Source organism: Amphiura filiformis, chromosome 20 (assembly GCF_039555335.1).
Source record: "Amphiura filiformis chromosome 20, Afil_fr2py, whole genome shotgun sequence".
In the NCBI taxonomy this organism is placed as follows: domain Eukaryota; kingdom Metazoa; phylum Echinodermata; class Ophiuroidea; order Amphilepidida; family Amphiuridae; genus Amphiura; species Amphiura filiformis.
Genome location: NC_092647.1, coordinates 17,943,594 through 17,962,983, shown reverse-complemented (window position 1 = coordinate 17,962,983; position 19,390 = coordinate 17,943,594). Strand labels below are relative to the sequence as shown.

Sequence of the window (19,390 nt, the reverse complement as noted above, 5' to 3'; positions counted from 1 at the left end):
GTCAAATGTCATGCTGTACAGGGTTGACCAGGGTGAGATTTTGTTTTTTAAATGGTCAATGTCAGAGAATATAGATACAATAATATGTACACATGCATTTACCACACTTTTTTTTTAAGACCAAGTTCATATGTTAAATAGATATCTAAAGTGAATGAAATTCACCATAGAAATGACGTAATAATCGGATTAACTACCATAGCAATAGAGGAATACAATTTTTGAGTAGATCACCCTGCACTACAAGCAGGTTGCACTAATCACCTGTGTATGTCAGCAAGCAGATTGGATACAATACCGCTCTTTTCAAAGATACTTATCTTACAAGTGTGAGTGATCAACCTTTCTTTGACATCTATGGTTCAATGGATAGGGACCGCGTGAATGTTGTAGTGCAGGGCAATATATTCAAAATTGTATTCCTCTATAGAGGTTATTTGTGTTCTATAAGCTGCATATCCTATCAGCGACTGTTTAGGACTGTCAAAAGAAGTACCTGCATATGCAACCATGACCGTTTCAAAATAGCCTGCCAAAGTCATGCAGGTAACTCCGAGGTCATGCATTGAATTGGTTTGAATGAGGAATACTACGGGAACCAGTGCCTTTTGTTAGAAATTACACATGCTATGGTAGTTAATCTGATTAATTACGTCACTTCTACGGCAAATAGTAAATTGTATTGTTTTTAGCTAATGACAATCATATTATATTACTTGCCATTCACCACCTTGCAGAGATTTAGCAGCTCGTAATTGTTTAGTCGGTCACAAAAACACCATCAAGATCTCAGATTTTGGCATGTCCAGACAAGAGGAGATGTACACCATTGAACACGGCACCATGAGACAAATTCCTATTAAATGGACAGCACCAGAAGCCATGAACTTTGGTAAGTCAAGAAGAGGAAAATCAGGAAAATTATTCATTTATTATTGTAATAATTTTCTCATTAAAATATTTAAAATAATTAATTTGTAATATGACAATTTGTTTTATTGTAGTAAAATAATTTAAATGATACTAGCACAAAAAACAACTCAAATTTTCCAAAAGCGCCTCACAATGCATTAGGCACTTGTAATGCCGTTATCGCATATGATCATTAATGGAAATGGTCTTTTGATGGCAACTTGGCATTGATATTTACGGGGGTCAAAGATCAATTGTCACTTTGCGAAGCATTTGACCTAGGACACAAGTCAACTTTCATTTCCAGCCATAGTTAACCAAACGGCCAACAATTTATGAGATTAAGGGAGGACATTAAAGAATCAGAACTTGTCAAATTTATCCTACTCCTGAAGAAATATATAATCAAGCTAAATATCAGACATGAATAACTACGTGAAAAAGTTTTTACATCTTGCCTTATTTGAACATTTTAAGCATTTACATAGATTTTGGTTCTGTAACAAGTGTCCGATTTTAAAATTAACTCATAAAAAGATGGAATTGTGGTTTTTTTTTTTTTTTCTCTATAGTGTCTAATTTTCACAAAGATTCATACTTTTGAGTTACAACATTATTTTGTATCTAACCATGATATAATCAGTTATGGCTATAATCTTCCATATATATTTGTTAATGATTTGATCTCAGTAACTAACTGACATAATTCTACACATCAAGTTTCATGACTTGAATTTTACCAACTGTTTTGCTTGTTTTCAATGATGTTATCAACAATGTTTTAATTCATACCCAAATGCTATATGTAATCTGATCTGATCCACTCAGGCTAAAGGTGGCAAATGTGAAATTGAGAAACAGGCAATAATCAGGACAACTTAAATAAAATTGACTGTACACCACGAATGAGCCTTACATGTCCCAAATTGTATTCTGAATTACAGTGTAAAATGTGCATGAAGGTCGTATTCATAGTAGGGTTTTTCAGTCAATTTTAAAAACACTGAAATAAGAGTTGAAACACAGCTCAGATTATGCAGCCTGGCTTCCTGATTACAAAGATACTTTATTTTTTTTAATTGACCCATGGGATCAAAAGTTACGGCTCGTTAAAGTTGTCATATTTTGGCCTTAATTAGACCAGAGGTCAAAGGTCATTCCCATAGGCTATGTACTTAAGCAATGGCACCATTTAAATCATATAAAAACACTGTAAATGATGGGAAAAAGTGTATGTTTAATCAATTTTGAAGGAGAAAAAGCTATAAAAGGCAATTAATACCCAAGTGTAAGCTTCAGTTGTTTCCCAAATGCCAAAGCCTGTTGAGGACATATCTTAATTTGCATAATTTACCGCTAATTTGCATATTTTTGGCCAATTTTGGTCAATTTTTGATGTATTCGAGGCTTAAAAGCCACATTTCGACAATTATATTGTATAATTTGAAGGAGAAAAAGCTATAAAAGGCAATTAATACCCAAGTGTAAGCTTCAGTTGTTTCCCAAATGCCAAAGCCTATTGTGCACATATCTTAATTTGCATAATTTACCGCTAATTTGCATATTTTTGGCCAATTTTGGTCATTTTTTATTTTTTTTTAGGCTTAAAAGCCACATTTCGTCAATTATATTGTATAATTTGATGTGCAAATGTAGCTTTTGCATGTGGGAGATTACTTTAAGCATGGGAGTTAAAAGTATAGGTCTGAAATATCAAAAACAAATTTGCATGGGCGCCGAATTGCTTCTAATTTGCATATTCAAGCCATTTATTCCAATTAACGAGTCATTTTAGCCTCCGTTTAGTTAGATTTTGATTATGAATCAGTAATGATTGACTTCTTGTGCACTGTAATGATTTGTGTTGACAGTATTTATTCAATTCATAAGGACCAGTGTTACATATTACACTTTAAAGTTTGCATAATTAACTACTAATTTGCATATATTTGGTCAAAGTACTAATTCTTTTCATCATGGCTTCCGAATTCGGCACCCTTGCATCATCAACCTGTTATGGAGAGGCTGCTGGAAACTGCACTAGGGAAGGGACTGATGTACTGTGACACATACAAGTTGTTGACCCTGTAGAATGTAAAATAAATACAATGTTATGTTGTTGTTTTTAATTATTATTACCTGCATGAATTACTGAAACAATTTTTGTCTAAAAATTAAAATAAAATGTTGAAACAGAGAATTTGTAAAATATTTACCTGTTTTGATGAGGCTGCTGGAAACTGCACTAGGGAAGGGATGTACTGTGACACATACAAGTTGTTGGCCCTGTAGAATGTAAAATAAATGCAATGTTATGTTGTTGTTTTTAATTATTATTACCTGAATTACTGAAACAATTTTTGTCTAAAAATTAAAATAAAATGTTAAAACAGAGAATTTGTAAAATATTTACCTGTTATGGAGAGGCTGCTGGAAACTGCACTAGGGAAGGGACTGATGTACTGTGACACATACAAGTTGTTGACCCTGTAGAATGTAAAATAAATACAATGTTATGTTTTTATTATTACCTGAATTACTGAAACAATTTTGTCTAAAAATTAAAATAAAATGTGAAAACAGAGAATTTGTAAAATATTTACCTGTTATGGAGAGGCTGCTGGAAACTGCACTAGGAAGGGATGTACTGTGGCACATACAAGTTGTTGGTCCTAGAGAATGTCAAAAATTAAAATGTAAAAAAAAAATTAAAGAAGTTTTCTATGTTTTTTTCCATACCCCATCCACCCATAAACGAAACAAAATCTTGCCCAAAAATGTCAGGCCCTCACCCCAAAATTTGCAGCCCATCCCCCAAATAATATTTATTTATTTATTTATTTTTCTTTAAAAAAAAAAAAAGTTAAGAGTCGGGCCTAATTTTAGGGTAGGTCGGGTTACACCAATCATGCCAATCAAACATTTGTTTTTGCCTATAAAGTATAAATAGATCAAGATCCCATCCAAGTTAATTCATTTATTTGTTTATCTATTTTTTGTGCAAAAGTCAGGGGCGGACCTAATTTTTTTAAAGTAGATCGTTACGCCGATCAAGATCCCATCCAAAAAGTTCAGGTACCCCCAAAAAAAAAATTATATTATAATAATAATAAGTAAATAATATTTAATAACAATGATTAAAAAAAAGAGAAAAGATTTTTAAAACATTCTTCATTTATTTGAAATCAGTATTGATAAAATAAGTTTTGAAATAGAATTTACAAGAAAAGATTATTTTGTTCATTATGACATTAATTTAAATCGCCGTCCACGCTGGCCTGGGAATATTACACTAAGATTATCCCTGATATTACGCCCAAATGGGTGCGTCACCTGATTTTAGGCGTGATATTATACAGCAGCTTAATGGAAGAAACACGTCACAACGGAAATTGGGTGCGCAATCTGTCAACACCGCGCAGCTTCAAAAACAACAGCTGTACAGCGCGCTTTCGCTTCATGCACAGTGAGCGAAACAAACACAACCTATTGAAACATCGATCACTTTCAGACCATTAAAATCACAGAAATATGGGGTAGTTTTACAAAATCACTACATCATTATGTCGTTACATGTTCGGACATTTATCAAATTGACTGGTAAGGCTAAATATACACGTAAAGTATGGCAAACTTTGTTCTGAACGCAGCTATGTGAGGCGGTTTATGCGCTGTGCGGAACCCTATTATGCCGTGAACGTAGTGCACAGCAAGCTACGACCAGCGCTCATGCAGTGTGTAGGGTAGCAGTAGATTTCTGCGTGCTAGTATTTCTGCGTGCTAATGCGGTATTGGGTAGGGGTAGAAAAATCTATTTCGCTACATTATTTGAGGCTTACATGACATGAAACCTTGCATGGATATGCATATTAGACCTAACTACTTGCATAAATTATCCGAGAAAAATTGAAAAATATTTTAGCGTTCAAATTAAAATAGAAAGATTCCAAACTTACCTAGATCGGTTATAGATGGTCAAATCGGTCCCGGAAAATTTGTAGGATAGCTGGGAATGTCAGCTAGCGATTGGCTAGTTCCGTTATACCCCTGCACCAATAGGCGAGAGGCGATTTGACCTCGACCGTGACCTTGTCATAAGCAACGGCTATGCGAAGATTCATAATCCGGTGCCGTTTCTTTGTATACACAATTTTACGCAAAATTCGATCTCACCCAGCGGCATTCAATTCGCGATTTCTCGCTTAATATACATCAAAATAATATTCTAACTTCACATAAATAACACTTAATATGTACTTGTTTGAAATGTAGAACGATTGAATTATTTTGTTCATTAATAAAAATTATGCTCGAGTTTGGAAAAACGAGTATTGAAAAGTCCTTGACCATTTTTGCTGTGTGTGTGATCAACACGGGTGATGATGCTGTCGACCAACGGTCACGTGATCGGGTTGGGAAATCCCTATTCATAGGTACTTCAAGTTGGTGCGACTAGTATCTCTTTTTGAACCAATCAATAATCCTATTGTTGAAGAGGATAATAAGCTTCTACCTTAGATGTCCATATAATTCTTTAGCTCTGGTCTTTGTTTGCTTTGGCTAAATCCTGTTCAAGTGTGGGTTACAAAGCATTGTATTTTGTGTAGGTATGTATAACCAACAATTAACAATGAGAGGACGTTCCTGAACCTTGTTGACTTGGGGATGATTTGAAATGACCACTAATTATGACTGTTTGATATTTATTACCAGCAATGTGGAGAAAGAGACACATGTAGAAACAAAAAAAGGTACCATTTTGTTGAAGGAGCAAAGTTCAATAAACAATAACCCTGCTATCATTTGAAGTCAAATGATATACCATTTTAAAGCTTATGATATATATTTTCTAAACATGAAATAAAACAAAATTGACTGGGGGAGGAATTTATGGCTCATTCGTCGTGTACGGGCAAAAATATAACATAAACAACATCAGTAAAATATAAAAATCAAGGTCATAACTTTGGAAGCAAGAATCCAAAGGATGCAAGGATTTCAGCAATAGTATGCTTGCTAGCTGGACAAGCTTAAAAGTTGATGATAACACATAATATTTCTTCCTTTAGTCTGAGTTCAAATTTTAATATTTCTTCCTTTAGCCTGATTGGATCAGATCATGCCACATAGTTGTATTAAATTTTGAGTTTGAATGTACTATTTATGCTGCAATTAATATGTTAACATATACATTGGTGGTGGTAGCATAATGCATCTTATGTGGCTCGTAACTTGTAAATCATGTGTTTACTTACAAAGTATGAACAAACCAGTGTTCATTATGTTAACTTTTTAGTATTTATATTAATCGTGTTTGGATGGCATTGCTACATATGTATGGTTCTTAGCACGTGTTTAGTTTCAAAACATGTTAGCTTATCTAAACTATTTTGTCTGTACTTTCTAAAGACACAATCATTTTACAGTGCATATGATTGGTTAATCAGATGATGCAATCATCTGAGTAACCAATCAAATTAGAGCTTTTAAATCTCTAAATGCTTAATCCCCTTCAGCCCCTACAGACTATTCTTACCTTATCTCTGATTGGCTCAATACATGATATAGCCCTCTTTGTAACCAATCAAAATGGTTCTTAGAGGCTGATAATTTGGCTGATAGTGCCCATGTGTTAACTTATCTGCAATAAACATCAGTTAAAATTTCTATAATGAGTAAATAACACTTAAGCACTACCAGCCTCTAAGAACTATTTTCATTGGTTACAAAGAGGGCTATATCATGTATTGAGCCAATCAGAGATGGTAAGAATAATTAGTAGGTCTGAAGGGGATTTTAAGATAAGCTTAAAATTACTGAGAGATCCATAAGCTCTAATTTGATTGGTTATTTACTCAAATGATTATATCAAGTAATCAACCAACCAGGAGCTCTATAAGTTAGAAAGATTAAAAAGTAAACTGCAGTCTACTGATAATATGTCCAACATGATTATGATATAACATGGTTATGGTGCAATTGGTATTTTTAATTTGTGGTGGCATTTGGGTATTGCGGTCATAACTCAACAGCTATAGACCTTTTCAAACAGACTTTTAACAATTCATTCCGATTAAATATGAAATGATTTCCTCAAAAGCACGGGCAGAAAAAGTACCTCTTCAGCATCATGTACAATGCGAAGTTCCAATGTGTAACAGGTATCATAACCACAATGAACTTTCTTTCGCATGGTCAATTGTGGATGAGAGAGGCACTTTTGCCAAGTATTCGTCAGTCGCATACTCAATGTGCAATATATGGTGGTATGTCTTGTGTAAGAGATTGACTTGTGGAAGAGGTGATGCATATTTTGTCATTATTCTTGAAAAAATGACGAAGAATGACAACCATTTAGTATTTTCTTTCAATTGCTATCATATTGTGACATAACTTACTAATTAGCGGAGGTGTTAATTCGATATGTTAGGAAAATATTTTACCTGATGACCTCATATTGACATTAGCTAAATAAGCTGTACTTATGCCGGAAAAAGGAAATTAATGGCACTCGGTGTTCGCCATCTTGGAGAAATTGCTCAAAATAGACTTCCTCAACAGTCCTTCAACATTGAGGAGATTTCTAGCCTGATGTGCTTGTACACGTACGTGATTGGTTTAGTTGCTCAAAGTCCATGTGTTACCATTTCCAAGCAATTTCAAATGATGGGGTTTGAAAAGGTCTATATTTGCAGATAGGGTGTTCATGCACTAACCAAAGATACCATGCTTGCTTACATTCTATCTTGCTTGCTTTACCCATCCCCTATTCCTCCGCTATCTTCTCCGCTGCAGGTACATATACCACTATGTCGGACGTATGGAGCTTTGGTATCCTGCTATGGGAGGTATTCTCGCATGGGAGTACACCTTATCCTGGCATGAATAACAACGAAGCAAGGGAAAAAGTAGAACAGAGTATGTATTTATCATGGGCTACTAATGCTGTCCTTGGTTGCATCTGTTACGGAGCTGGCCTCATTATTTGTCTTCCGCAAGGTTCAATTTTAAGAAAATTTTACATCATGAGTTGGCATCTACAATTTTGAAAATGGTTAAAACAATTGTTTAGCACAGGTGATTGCACAGTGTTTGAACTTGTATTGGGCTATGCCAGTTGAAATCCATACACCCCCTATGGAAAATATGACCATAATCTTCCACACATGGGGTTACCTGAATGAGCGACTCAATTTGAAATCTAAACCCCTTGTGTGGGCGATTAAGGTCATGTCTTCCATAGGGCTGTATGGTTTCAACTGGAATAGTACAAATTCAGAGGTGTCTTATATTGAGCCTTGCAGGAGGGAATTGAGATACCAGATACCATACCAGATGCATGATGGGAATGCCTAACCTTTGAGGTCATGAACAGGTTAAAGGTTATACTATTGCTCAGTGTTGTGCCAAAATGACCTTTTCGGTAAATCTCATAAGCCTTTGCGGGTAGACCTGAAAGGTCTACCGTCGGCGTGACGACGTACATCAAAGGTCTACCCGCAAAGGCTTATGGGATTTACTAAAAAGGTCAATCATGATCTGCTGTTGAGCTGGGAAAGATTTAAAAGTAACTGCTCCTCTGTTGGGTAACAATGGGCTATTCCAGTTAAAATCCACACTACCCTTGTGGAAGATATTGGAAATATCCTCCACAGAAGGAGTATGAATTTCAATTGGAATGAGCACATTAAACAGCTCCATTTGAATTTCATATACCCTCTAAGAAAGATTCAACCCGAATCTTCCACAGAGGGAGGGCGAGTTTCAAATAGAGCTGCCTAATGTGTTTATTCCATTTGAAATTCCTACTCCCCTATGGAAGATATTTCCAAAATCTTCCACAGGGGTAGTGTGGATTTTAAATGGAATAGCCCAATATTGGATTTTGAAGTCGAACCTATAACTTTCAAAATTATCAGCCCAGCTGGTGTGTTTTGACAAAGTTGAGCTGCAGGTGCGTTGCAGAGCTCTAAATCTAAAGTGCTTTCTGCTTCCTATCATGATGGGTTAAGAATGGTCTGATTGATTGCTTGCTGTAAAACTAAAAACAATAGGCAGTCTTATTAGTATCATTTTCCAGCTTGTTATACAGACAGTAAAAGAATTAAAGTACCAGTTATGTTCACCTTTGTTTATCCTAAACAAAGACAAATATGTAACATGATCAAGGGGAATGAGTCGCATGGCGACCCTGGCCGAAAATCAGTTTTATATGCGTTTCTAAAGAGGACATTGACAGCTTTCAGAAACTGAAAGCACCCATGTTGATAAGACTTTTCTTTGCGAAGTTACGTCAATTTATCAGTCGCTGAAAACAATATAAAACAAAAGTATTTTAACACTTTCTTTGCCAATATCTCAAAATCTATATTAACGACATCCGACTCATTTCCCTTGATCGTATCACATATGTGACCCATCACATCGAAACAGACCACCTCGCCGCAGAAATGAAAATGGAGATTTAAACACTAGGCTGAACTGCTGCTTTTTAGCTTTAAAATGACACCTTACTTGTTGAAATCAGATACAGTAAAAATGTGTTATGAGGTAAAACAAGCTCAGAATTCTTTTTATTTTCTTTATATTTGCTCATCTTCTTTCATTGTTATCTGTTTTGATGTGATGGGTCACATATGTATAACAAGACCCAGCAGCCAATAACTGTACCTTTCAGCTTTGATTTAAGATCTCATTTGTTGAAATCAGTTGAGAATTAAAGAAATGGTGATTGAAAAACCCAAGGAAGGAATAAAATCAAAAGTGACATGTTCTAATCAATGGAAAGCACAGCGCTAGTTCTCTTTTTGAGAACGAGTTGTGTACAAATCAATAGGGCATACAATGGAGCAATCTGCAACTTTTCAGTTTGCATCTTCCTTGGCATTTTGGATCATCATGTTTTTATTTCTAGATCGATTTCAACAAATGAGGTCTTAAATCTGAGCTAAAAGATGCAGCTATTGGCAGAGCTGCCGAACCTGCGATTTGGTAGCCCAATTGGGCCACTTTTGACGATTTTCCCGGCGACTTTAAACAATTTCCTGTCCCATAGAAACCAATGGTTAAGAAAAAAATTGGGCGACTTTTCAATATTGGCTCCTGCAATTTCCGATAGTTTCCTGCCCCATAGAAACCAATGGTTAAGAGAAAAATTAGGCGACTTTTCGATTATTTGCCTGCGATTGGGGCTGAAATTTTTTGGCAACCCTGGCTATTGGTTCTAATTTTGCCTGTCTTAGTTTAGAATAGACAGGGGTGAAATTAACTGGTACCTTAATTATTTTGCTGTATGTATGCAATCGCTCACATATCATGATTGGTATACACTGAGATTAGTGTAAACCTTGTATAATATCTGTAAATAGGCCTGTCAGTAATGTTTGATGATAACAATTTACCTGCATATAGGGAAGTATACTTGTGCCTCTGATGTGTGGAGTTTTGGTATACTGATGTGGGAGGTTTTCTCCCATGGGAGCTCTCCATATCCAGGCCTTCAGAATCAGGATGCGAAGGCTCAGATCGATCAAGGTATGTGAAGGGATTTGATTGGTCATTACAAAATATTGAGCCAATCTGAGATAAGATAAGAATAATTGTCAGTAGGACTGAAGAGGATTAATCTTAAAATTGTTAAAAGACCCAAAAGCTCTATTTTGATTGGTTACTGAGATGATTATATAATGTAATCAACCAATCAGGGGCTCTGTAAGAGTTTTTCTAATGCTTGCTCTGATTGGTTCTTGCTATCAAAGAGTGTATGAAAAACCATTTAGCAACAATCAGGGACTTTGAGCTAAGAAGTGCAAACCCTATATAGACCAATACCAATAAACCATCGTAGTCAGGATTAAATTCCCCAGATCTCGTTCCAGACGATAGCTAGTCCAGGAGAATTTTGAGTCAGCTCAACTTGAATCCCAAAAATTTGTACAAAGTTGTAAATATTCAAGTTTTTACCTATTTCGGTCCATAAGTTTTTGAAAAATGAATTTCAGCAGGAAAATAATTTTTTGAACCTTTTTCAAAAATCTGTAATTTTTTCCCAAATTTCTAAAATACAGTCTGTTGACTTCTTTCATAATTTTCTTCAGTTTCTTTCATCATTTTCTTTCAAAAACTTTAAAAAGATATAGTGATAATAAAATTTCCCGCCAAAATGCAATCCTACTTGCACCCATAATCAGGATGTGATAGAATCTAAGGTAAGTGGTATGGTAATTGATTTCTCCAAGGAGCTCCCTATATCCATGGACAGCGTAAAGGTGGGTGGTCCGATCTTAAAGGTAGGTGTAATCCATTTTGTCTGTCTTATGAGTGGCAGTGAGGCCTAAATATTCAGATTTCCTCCTTAAAACTCCCACTCCCCCGGGTATAAATATTGAACGGTCCCTTAGCTGAATTCAGCTGTATTAGATGTGTCATTCATACGAGCAATGGGGTATTCCATTTGAAATCAACACTCCCTTGAGAAGATATAAGAAAGGTTTTCCACAGAGGGAATATGTTTTACAAATGGAATTGGCTACAGCTCAACTTACCATACTTTGCCTAACCAGACAGTCCATGCCAAAATTGTTACTACACCTTTACATTTCATCGAATCTCTTTTTGATGTCTGTCATTTTGAACATCATACTTGAAAGATGTATGCTATGTAGAAACTTTATTTTGCAATTTCATAATTTGCATATTATTAGCATATTTGCAAGAAAAAACATGAAAATCAATAAATACCTATATTTTTCACAATTTCAATATTTTATTAGAAATTAAGCATGTAGGCCGTTTGTTTGAATGAAACTGTTAGACAGATTTTGATATTTTTGCTTATTTTTCCTTTTTTGCCCCAAAATGTGTAAAAATCACAATTTTTTTGTTTATCTATATTTTCTTTGAATATTTATCAAATTTCTTAATTTAGGTATAATACAGTGCAGAAAAAGATGTCAAAAAAATCTGTTAAAACAGATTTCCAATAAATTGTTCCATTTTCATTTTTGGGTTAAGTACTCAATTTTCATGCGTGGGATATTTGAAACATAAAATGAAAACATGTCCATTGCACTTTTTCCTCGAGATGTACTATAATATCAAGGTTATGGATATATTATAATCCCTTCTTATCTTCACTGATCCATCAGATACCTATTGTTATGAATGATCAATGAAAAGGTTCAGAACTGGGCTACTAATGGTCTTGTCAAGTATCTATAGTTATTTTCATGAATGTGTCAACTCAAAAATCATGCAAGGTCGAATGTAGGCAAAGTACGGTAAGTTGAGCTGTAGGATTAATTATTTTGAAACCACACTCCCTCTGTATATGGCTAATTACCTATATCTTCCACAACTGGAATGAGTATTTCAAATTCCAATTGTGGAAGATATAGGCCAAGCCATATTACAGGGGGAGTATGGACTTCAAAATAATTAACCCCAGCAAATTCCATTCAAAAAACATACTCCCTTTGTGGAATATGACAGGGGTATGACAGATTAAAATAGAATAGCCATTCTTAATTTCAAACAAGCTGAGGTTAAGAAACAAAAATTGTGTATTGGCATAGCTCGACCTACACTAATTGTTGGGAGGAAAAAGTATTTATCACCTAAATTTCAATTTTTGGTGAAAATACACCCAAAATCACAAAATTATATGGTTTTTTTAAAAAGAAAATATGTAAAACGCAAATAAATCTCTCAAATATGTCTACATGTACCTAACCATTTTTACAGCCCCTTTAGCCAATGTAACAATTCTTCCTGAATCATATTGCATAGCCTCACTGTGAGTAAGAGAGACTGACAACAGCACCCTATGGAGAATAAGAGAGACGATCTTTATTTAGGCCTTGGGAAAATCGCAAAAAATGTAAAAATGAATGTAACAAAAAAATATCCTCTTACAGAGTACATTTTTTCTGTCTCATTTCCAAATGTCTATTTTGATTGGTTACTCAGGTGATTATACTATGTAAATAATCAATCAGGGACACTGTAAGAAAGAGGGTAGTTCCCATGGAGCTGACAGTACACTATTCTGTCGGATTCCCAGAGCTCTATTTTGATTGGTTACTCAGGTGATTTATATCATGGAATTAAGGGATCTAAAATGAGCGTTTATTGGGTTTCGACAGTATTTTTTGTGGGAAATGAGAGCACCTCGGACCTATCGAATTGCATTCTGAATACGAAGCATGTCTTTCTGATATCAAATCATTTTCATTTTTTGAAAATCACAATATAATACACATTTTATGACAAATTATAAAAATTTGATATTTTTCAAATTTTTGATATATAACAGTCCTCGAAGTAAATTATATAAATCTAATGATATATTCTTAAAGTGTATGTAGCAGGGAGGAAAAGCCGACGGTCAATTGAAAATTTTGACCTTTCATATTGAAGATATGGATTTTTTTCCCAAAAAGACCTAATTTTTTTTTGGTGTTTTAGGAAAAAAAATCCATATCTTCAATACGAAAGGTCAAAATTTTCAATTGATCGTCAGCTTTTCATCCCACCTACATACACTTTAAATATAAATCATCAGATTTATAAAGTTTACTTCAAGTACTGTTAAATATCAAAAATATCAATTTTAATGATTTGCCATAAAATGTGTATTAAATTGCAATTTCAAAAATCAAAATTATTTGATATCAGAATGACATTCTTCAATATTCAGAATGCAATCGATATGTCTGATGTGCTCTGATGTCCCCAAATAAATACTGTCCAAGCGTTCATACCCCAGCCCTTAACCAATCAAGGTTTCCGTCTCATTTCCAGGCTACCGTATGCCGTCGCCTCAAGGCTGTTCTCCAGAAATCTACGAACTCATGCTTCACTGCTGGCAGTATGAGGCCAACGATAGACCAAAATTCAAGGACATTCACACAACTCTGAAGGGTCTGGCCAAGAAGATGAAGTAAATGGACCAAGATATGTAGCGGCGTGCTCCTGCCCAAAGAGGAATTTCCAAACAACAATGGTGGTTATGTCTTTGTGCTGTTGTGAAAAATATACCCTGGACTTGAACATCAAAATCTGACAGTTGTGATATGTTTAAGATATTTCATGTTGGCAATATTCATTTTGAGTTTAATATTATTTTGTCATATTAGAGACTTCGAGAGTTTCTCCATACGACACAGCTAAACACAGGTTTTTGCTTAGGGTTACCAAACCCATGATTTGGTAATCATGTAATAAATGAATATTGTTAGCATAAAATTATTCCTGCAAGCAAATGACATTAATTGGGAAGCACCTTACAGCCTGACTGGGTCCACAGAATTCTCTTCTTTTTGTATTGTTTTTAATATTTTATTTTATTTTTAAGTATGAAAATAGAGAGTTTGGCTCATTTCATTTGTATATTTGTAGAACATTATTATTATATATGTATATTTTTCATCACTAGACAGAAATATTGAGGGTTTGGTGTAAGGCCTATCTGCAATAGCTGCCCTACAGACAATTTGACCATTTCTCCATTGTATATTGTACACATATGACACCTGGCAGCTATTGCAGATAGGCCAATTTTGAGGTGATAGAGCAAATAGGCCCTAACTGCAATAGCTGCCCTATGGACATATGACAGTTTCTATAGGCTGTATTGTGCACATATGGCACGTGGCAGCTATTGCAGATAGGCCAATTTTGCACACAACCCTTGATTCTGAGGTGATAAAGCAAGAAGGTATATCTGCAATAGCTGCCCTAAAGACAATTTTCTGCCTTCTATCTTGTGCACATAAGACACCTGGCAGCTATTGCAGATAGTCCTTTTTTGCCCTACACCCTAGAAATATCAAAGAGATAAGATCCAAAGAGTACCGACTCAAAATTGCCCTATGTGTAAAGGGCATAACATACTAACCATCACAACGTGCAATTAAAAAATCGCTACCAGTGTCAAGTCGTGGCTAGCAATGCAGCGACAAAGTTGCCTTCAAGTTAACTTGTTGCGATTTGATGCTGGGGATTAACCTTTTTGATAAATCCCATAAGCCTTTGGCGATCTGCGCCGATGCACACATCGTTTATCGAACATTGTTACTGCGCATTGCATGTCGACGTAACATCAAATGAGGGCGTCTCAGGTGTACTCGCAAAGGCTTATGGAATTTACAGAAAAGGTCATTTGCTAGCGATTTTGCGATCAGATGTCTACAATTGCTTTTCCAATAAACGATGGAAGTTACGTCACAAGAAAATGCTATGGTCCGTGCGATTGCTTTGTATGATATGGCTTTAATGCTATGGTAAATCCACCATATTTGTTTGTCGCTCATGGAGGGCAAAGAGTGTATCTGTTTCAAAAGCGCTCGATAGTAAGCACATATGCTAACTATCAATTTTTTTTGCGGTATTTTAGCCAGTGGGTTAGAAAGGTTTGCGCATGCAGCTCTCAACACCCATTTTTGGCGTGACATGCCGAACGCAAATGACCACACACTTGATCAAATCGAAGTTTGTCAGGTGCATGGTGAAAGAATTTGGAGGTACACTAGTTTGACGGCAGCAACACACAAACATGGCAGAGTCAGTACTCTTTGGTTCTACCTCGTTTAGAAATATAAAAGTATGGTGCAAGTGAACAGATGCAAAATGGGATGTATACAATGGCTGCCAGGTGTGTTTTTTTGTATTAATTTTATATAAATTTATAATCACTATTTAGGAGGGTACTAAATGGGATAGATACAGTATTAAAGGTGTAGATCAATTAAAAAAAAGGTGCGTTGAGTATTTATTTTATATAATGAGAAACTTTTGATCACCTATTACAGAGGGTACTAATCAGTGTGAATACAGTATTAAAAATCTGTGTTGATTGACCTTTTCGGTAATCCCATAAGCCTTTGCGAGTACACCTGAGATGTCATCATTTGAGGTGTACTCGCAAAGGCTTATGGGATTTAAACAGAAAGAGTATGGTTTGCTAAAATATGAAATAACACTATCGGTGACAATAACAATAGAATTATCATAAGGCAGCCATGTGTGTGTCACATTTTGCATCAAATTCTTTAAAGAGAAAGCCCCGCCAGAGGAGTTCTTCTGGGGTGAACCAAACCTGCTTGGTTATCAAATTAATCAGTAATCATTTATCTCTAAATTTGACAGTCGCCAATTGATGTTTTAATATTATGTTATTGCATCAATTAGCACATGTCCAATTCAGAGATAACCTTGTCACTGATTAATTTGATAACCAGGCAGGTTTGGTTCACCCTAGAAGAACTGCTCTGGCAGGGCTTTCTCTTTAAGAACAATTCAAATCATCAGGCACACTTTCATTGGGCTATTCCAGTTGAAATCCATACACCCCCTGTGGAAGACATGATTTTAATCTCCCGCACAGGGAGTGTGAATTCAAATGGAGTTGACATTCAGGTACATGTAATCCCATTTGAAATTCACACTTCCTATGTGGAAAATTATTGTCTTCCATAGGGGGTGTATGGATTTCAATGAATAGCCAATTTGTAATGTCAAATACCGCTTGAGATTTTCTTCCATAAAAAATGTTTTAAAGGTTCTTATTATCCAGTTGGTATTATAGTATGTATGATATATGCTAGCTTGTTTTTATGCTTTAAATGTTGCAATATTTTGTGGATGTTAATTTTGTTGCCACATGAAAGAAATATTTGTTTACTTTACACAGAGCAAAAAATAGCCTCATTGGAATAAAAAAAAAAGTTGAATTGATCAAAATGCATGAGCATTAGGCTAAAAATAAGCTATGTCTCAAAGCCGCCACGTTTTTCTTAGCGCGTCCATGTCAACTGAAATAGCAAATTCATTTTTAGTTTTTTACCGAAAAATCATGAAATTCTGAGACATATTTTGAAGAAAATGAACTTGATTCGATACTCATATTGTTTAGGTATAAAACTATTGATATTTGTACTTCAGTTGTGTAAATCAACCACAATTTTATGCTGTGTAGTTTTGCATTATTAAATTACAGTTTAATTCAAGATTAAGTTTTAAAAAAGCTTTAAAAAAATCTTTTAAGAAAAGCATTCCGCATTCATTTTTGAAACTGCCATGGGCTTTGAGACATAGTTTTTTTTTTATAGCTGAAGATGAACAAAAAACCAGTTAAATTAATTGTACAGTTAACACTAATAACAGACCTATGTGTAATGGGCCAATTCTAATTGAAATTCATGCACCCCCTATTGAACACATGACCTTCATCTCCCACACAGGGGGTATAGATTTAACCCTATTTGAAATTCGCACTCCTCGTGTGGAAGATTAAGATCAAGACCTCCATATTTCAACTAGAGTAGCACAGTTGAAATATTCAGTATAGCAGTTATGTAGTAGTATCATCAGTTGACTGCATTAGATCTGTTTTTGAAATAATTGAGGTGAAATTTTGTAATTTTTAGTATGCATGCCCCAAAAAACACATTTTTTTGCGGTCTCTGCAAAAACAAGTACTTGTTTCAGTGTGGGATGGCCTTTCTGTTACAATAATAGCCTGGTGGAAAATTTTAAATAAATGTGTCAAAATGACCCCTTTTTACAGTTTCTGATCAAAATTTCTGATCATATTGATCATGTAATTGATCTGTATACATACAAAGTAATTACCGTATTTGTTCCATTACATGCCATTAAGCATCCACCCACGTACACTTACAAGAAGTTATCAAGCCCCTGATAGTAAATTTTGTTGTGCGTGCTGACTTTTCCCAGTTGGATTTAACCAGCAATACCCGCCAGCACCCCCGGTACAAGTATGGAGGCCGCCATTATGGGTTTTGGGGGTGCTATCGATCGATGGTCCCCAGCACACCCCGGAACATGCCCCCGAAATTATAAGTTTTCTAAATAAATTTAAACAAATTCAGAAGTGTACATCTTCATGACAATATTTGGAATCAGCCTTCAAAATGCATTAAAATGAGTACATTCAGTGGTTCTTATTGATAGCTCTTGATATTTTGAGAAAATATCTTGATATTTTGAGAAAATATCTCAAAACTTGGACGTTCTATATGTTGAAGCCTATTGCTAGCACGCATAGCAGTAATGGAACAAATTTGATATTTACACCTGGTATGGGGCTGGATGGTGTTGGGGTGGGATGGGATGGTGGTAGGGTGGGATGGGATGGTAGTGGGGGATGCTCCCACAATCGACCACTGGATACAGCATGACCTTTTTAAAAAAAATCTTCAGATCAATACAGCATCATACCTGAGGCAAAGTCCATATTCGCTTATAGCTATTATGCAATATCAACTAACTTTTATCCCTTGTGGATACGTCTGCTGGGCAGTCAGTCGTCTGCATTTAATGTATGTTCTTTATGTTGATAATACAATTTGATATTGGTATTGTTATGATTATTAATATTGTTATTATTATAATATTACAGTGTACAGATAACTCAATATTGTATGTGGATGTATTTCATTATTAATGACACAAAGTGCCTATTTTTTGCTGCACTTGTCTAATAAAATGTATAAAATATCTATGCAATTATTTTACCAATGGGCTAATCCAATTAATGTCCTTACTCCTCTTGAGGATTATGGAAATGTCTTCCACAGGGGGAGTATGAATGTCAAATGGAATGATTAAGCAGCTCTGTGTGGATTTTAAAAGGAAGAGCCCAAATGTATGCGTAAACTTGGGAAATGTAAGCATCAATTTAGGGGCTAGGCATACGGTGCGTTGTTTGTGTGTTTAAAAGAAGCGCTGTGGGAATTGATATGGTGCATACCAAAGTCTTAGCTAGAAATTGAAGTTTGCCTGTCATTTGAATACATCCTCATTTGACCTTTTAAACATTTACCAGACTTCTACAGCCCATAGGGGTTCAAAGAGTTCAAATATGTGTTGCTATGACCTTGTTTTGTAAATTTGGTTTACTGAAAAGGTCAATAGCCTTTCTCAATACCTACAATTATAATGTAGGTGCTGTCAAAGGCATGAATTTTGCCCGTCCCAGGAGCAAACTGCCCGTCTAAATTGACGGGCAGACAGACGGGTGGCCAGTCTAGCTAAGACACTGGGGCATAATGTTTTCTATCTAGCTAGCTACAGGAAAAGTGTAAATTTTTGTGCTACATTTATTTTTTGCATTCTAAGCAGTAAGCAACCACCACGAAAATAACAAGGGGCAAATAAACATCTCAAAAAAAGTAACTAACCCCCCTTAAAAAATGGCCATTATTCAAAAAGGGACTATTGTTTTACAAATCTGTCAAATGTGTTGGAAGCAGAATTTATTTCCACACATTTTGACACCTCATTTGTAGCAATTGACTAAATATTGACATCACAGTGTACATTTAAATCAATGTACCCCAAGAGTTGAAAGTTGCAGTAAATTGTATTGATTTTGTATTCTGTATAATGGAAGGAAATCTATGTAATGATATCTGAGTGTTTTTGTATTGTATGTAAGTGCAACTTTCAAATCTGG

The 19,390-nt window shown here is 35.3% G+C and overlaps 1 protein-coding gene and 1 long non-coding RNA gene across 2 annotated transcripts in view; one reads left to right on the top strand and one right to left on the bottom strand.

The window, feature by feature from the left end:
* The window catches only part of LOC140142760 (tyrosine-protein kinase Fer-like), a 97,491-nt gene extending 78,767 nt beyond the window's left edge, over positions 1-18,724 (top strand). Inside the window, exons 17-19 of the mRNA XM_072164749.1 lie at positions 738-892; positions 7,708-7,830; positions 13,714-18,724. Of these exons, the coding sequence (XP_072020850.1) occupies positions 738-892; positions 7,708-7,830; positions 13,714-13,856 (421 nt within the window). The 3' untranslated portion in view covers positions 13,857-18,724. The remainder of the gene's footprint in view (positions 1-737; positions 893-7,707; positions 7,831-13,713) is intronic.
* On the bottom strand, positions 2,540-3,585 carry LOC140142620 (uncharacterized). The gene is made up of 3 exons (XR_011857545.1): positions 3,516-3,585; positions 3,326-3,399; positions 2,540-2,997 (listed from the first exon to the last, which is right to left on the bottom strand). It is a non-coding gene; the product is annotated as an uncharacterized lncRNA (long non-coding RNA).
* Positions 18,725-19,390: the final 666 nt, after the last annotated feature.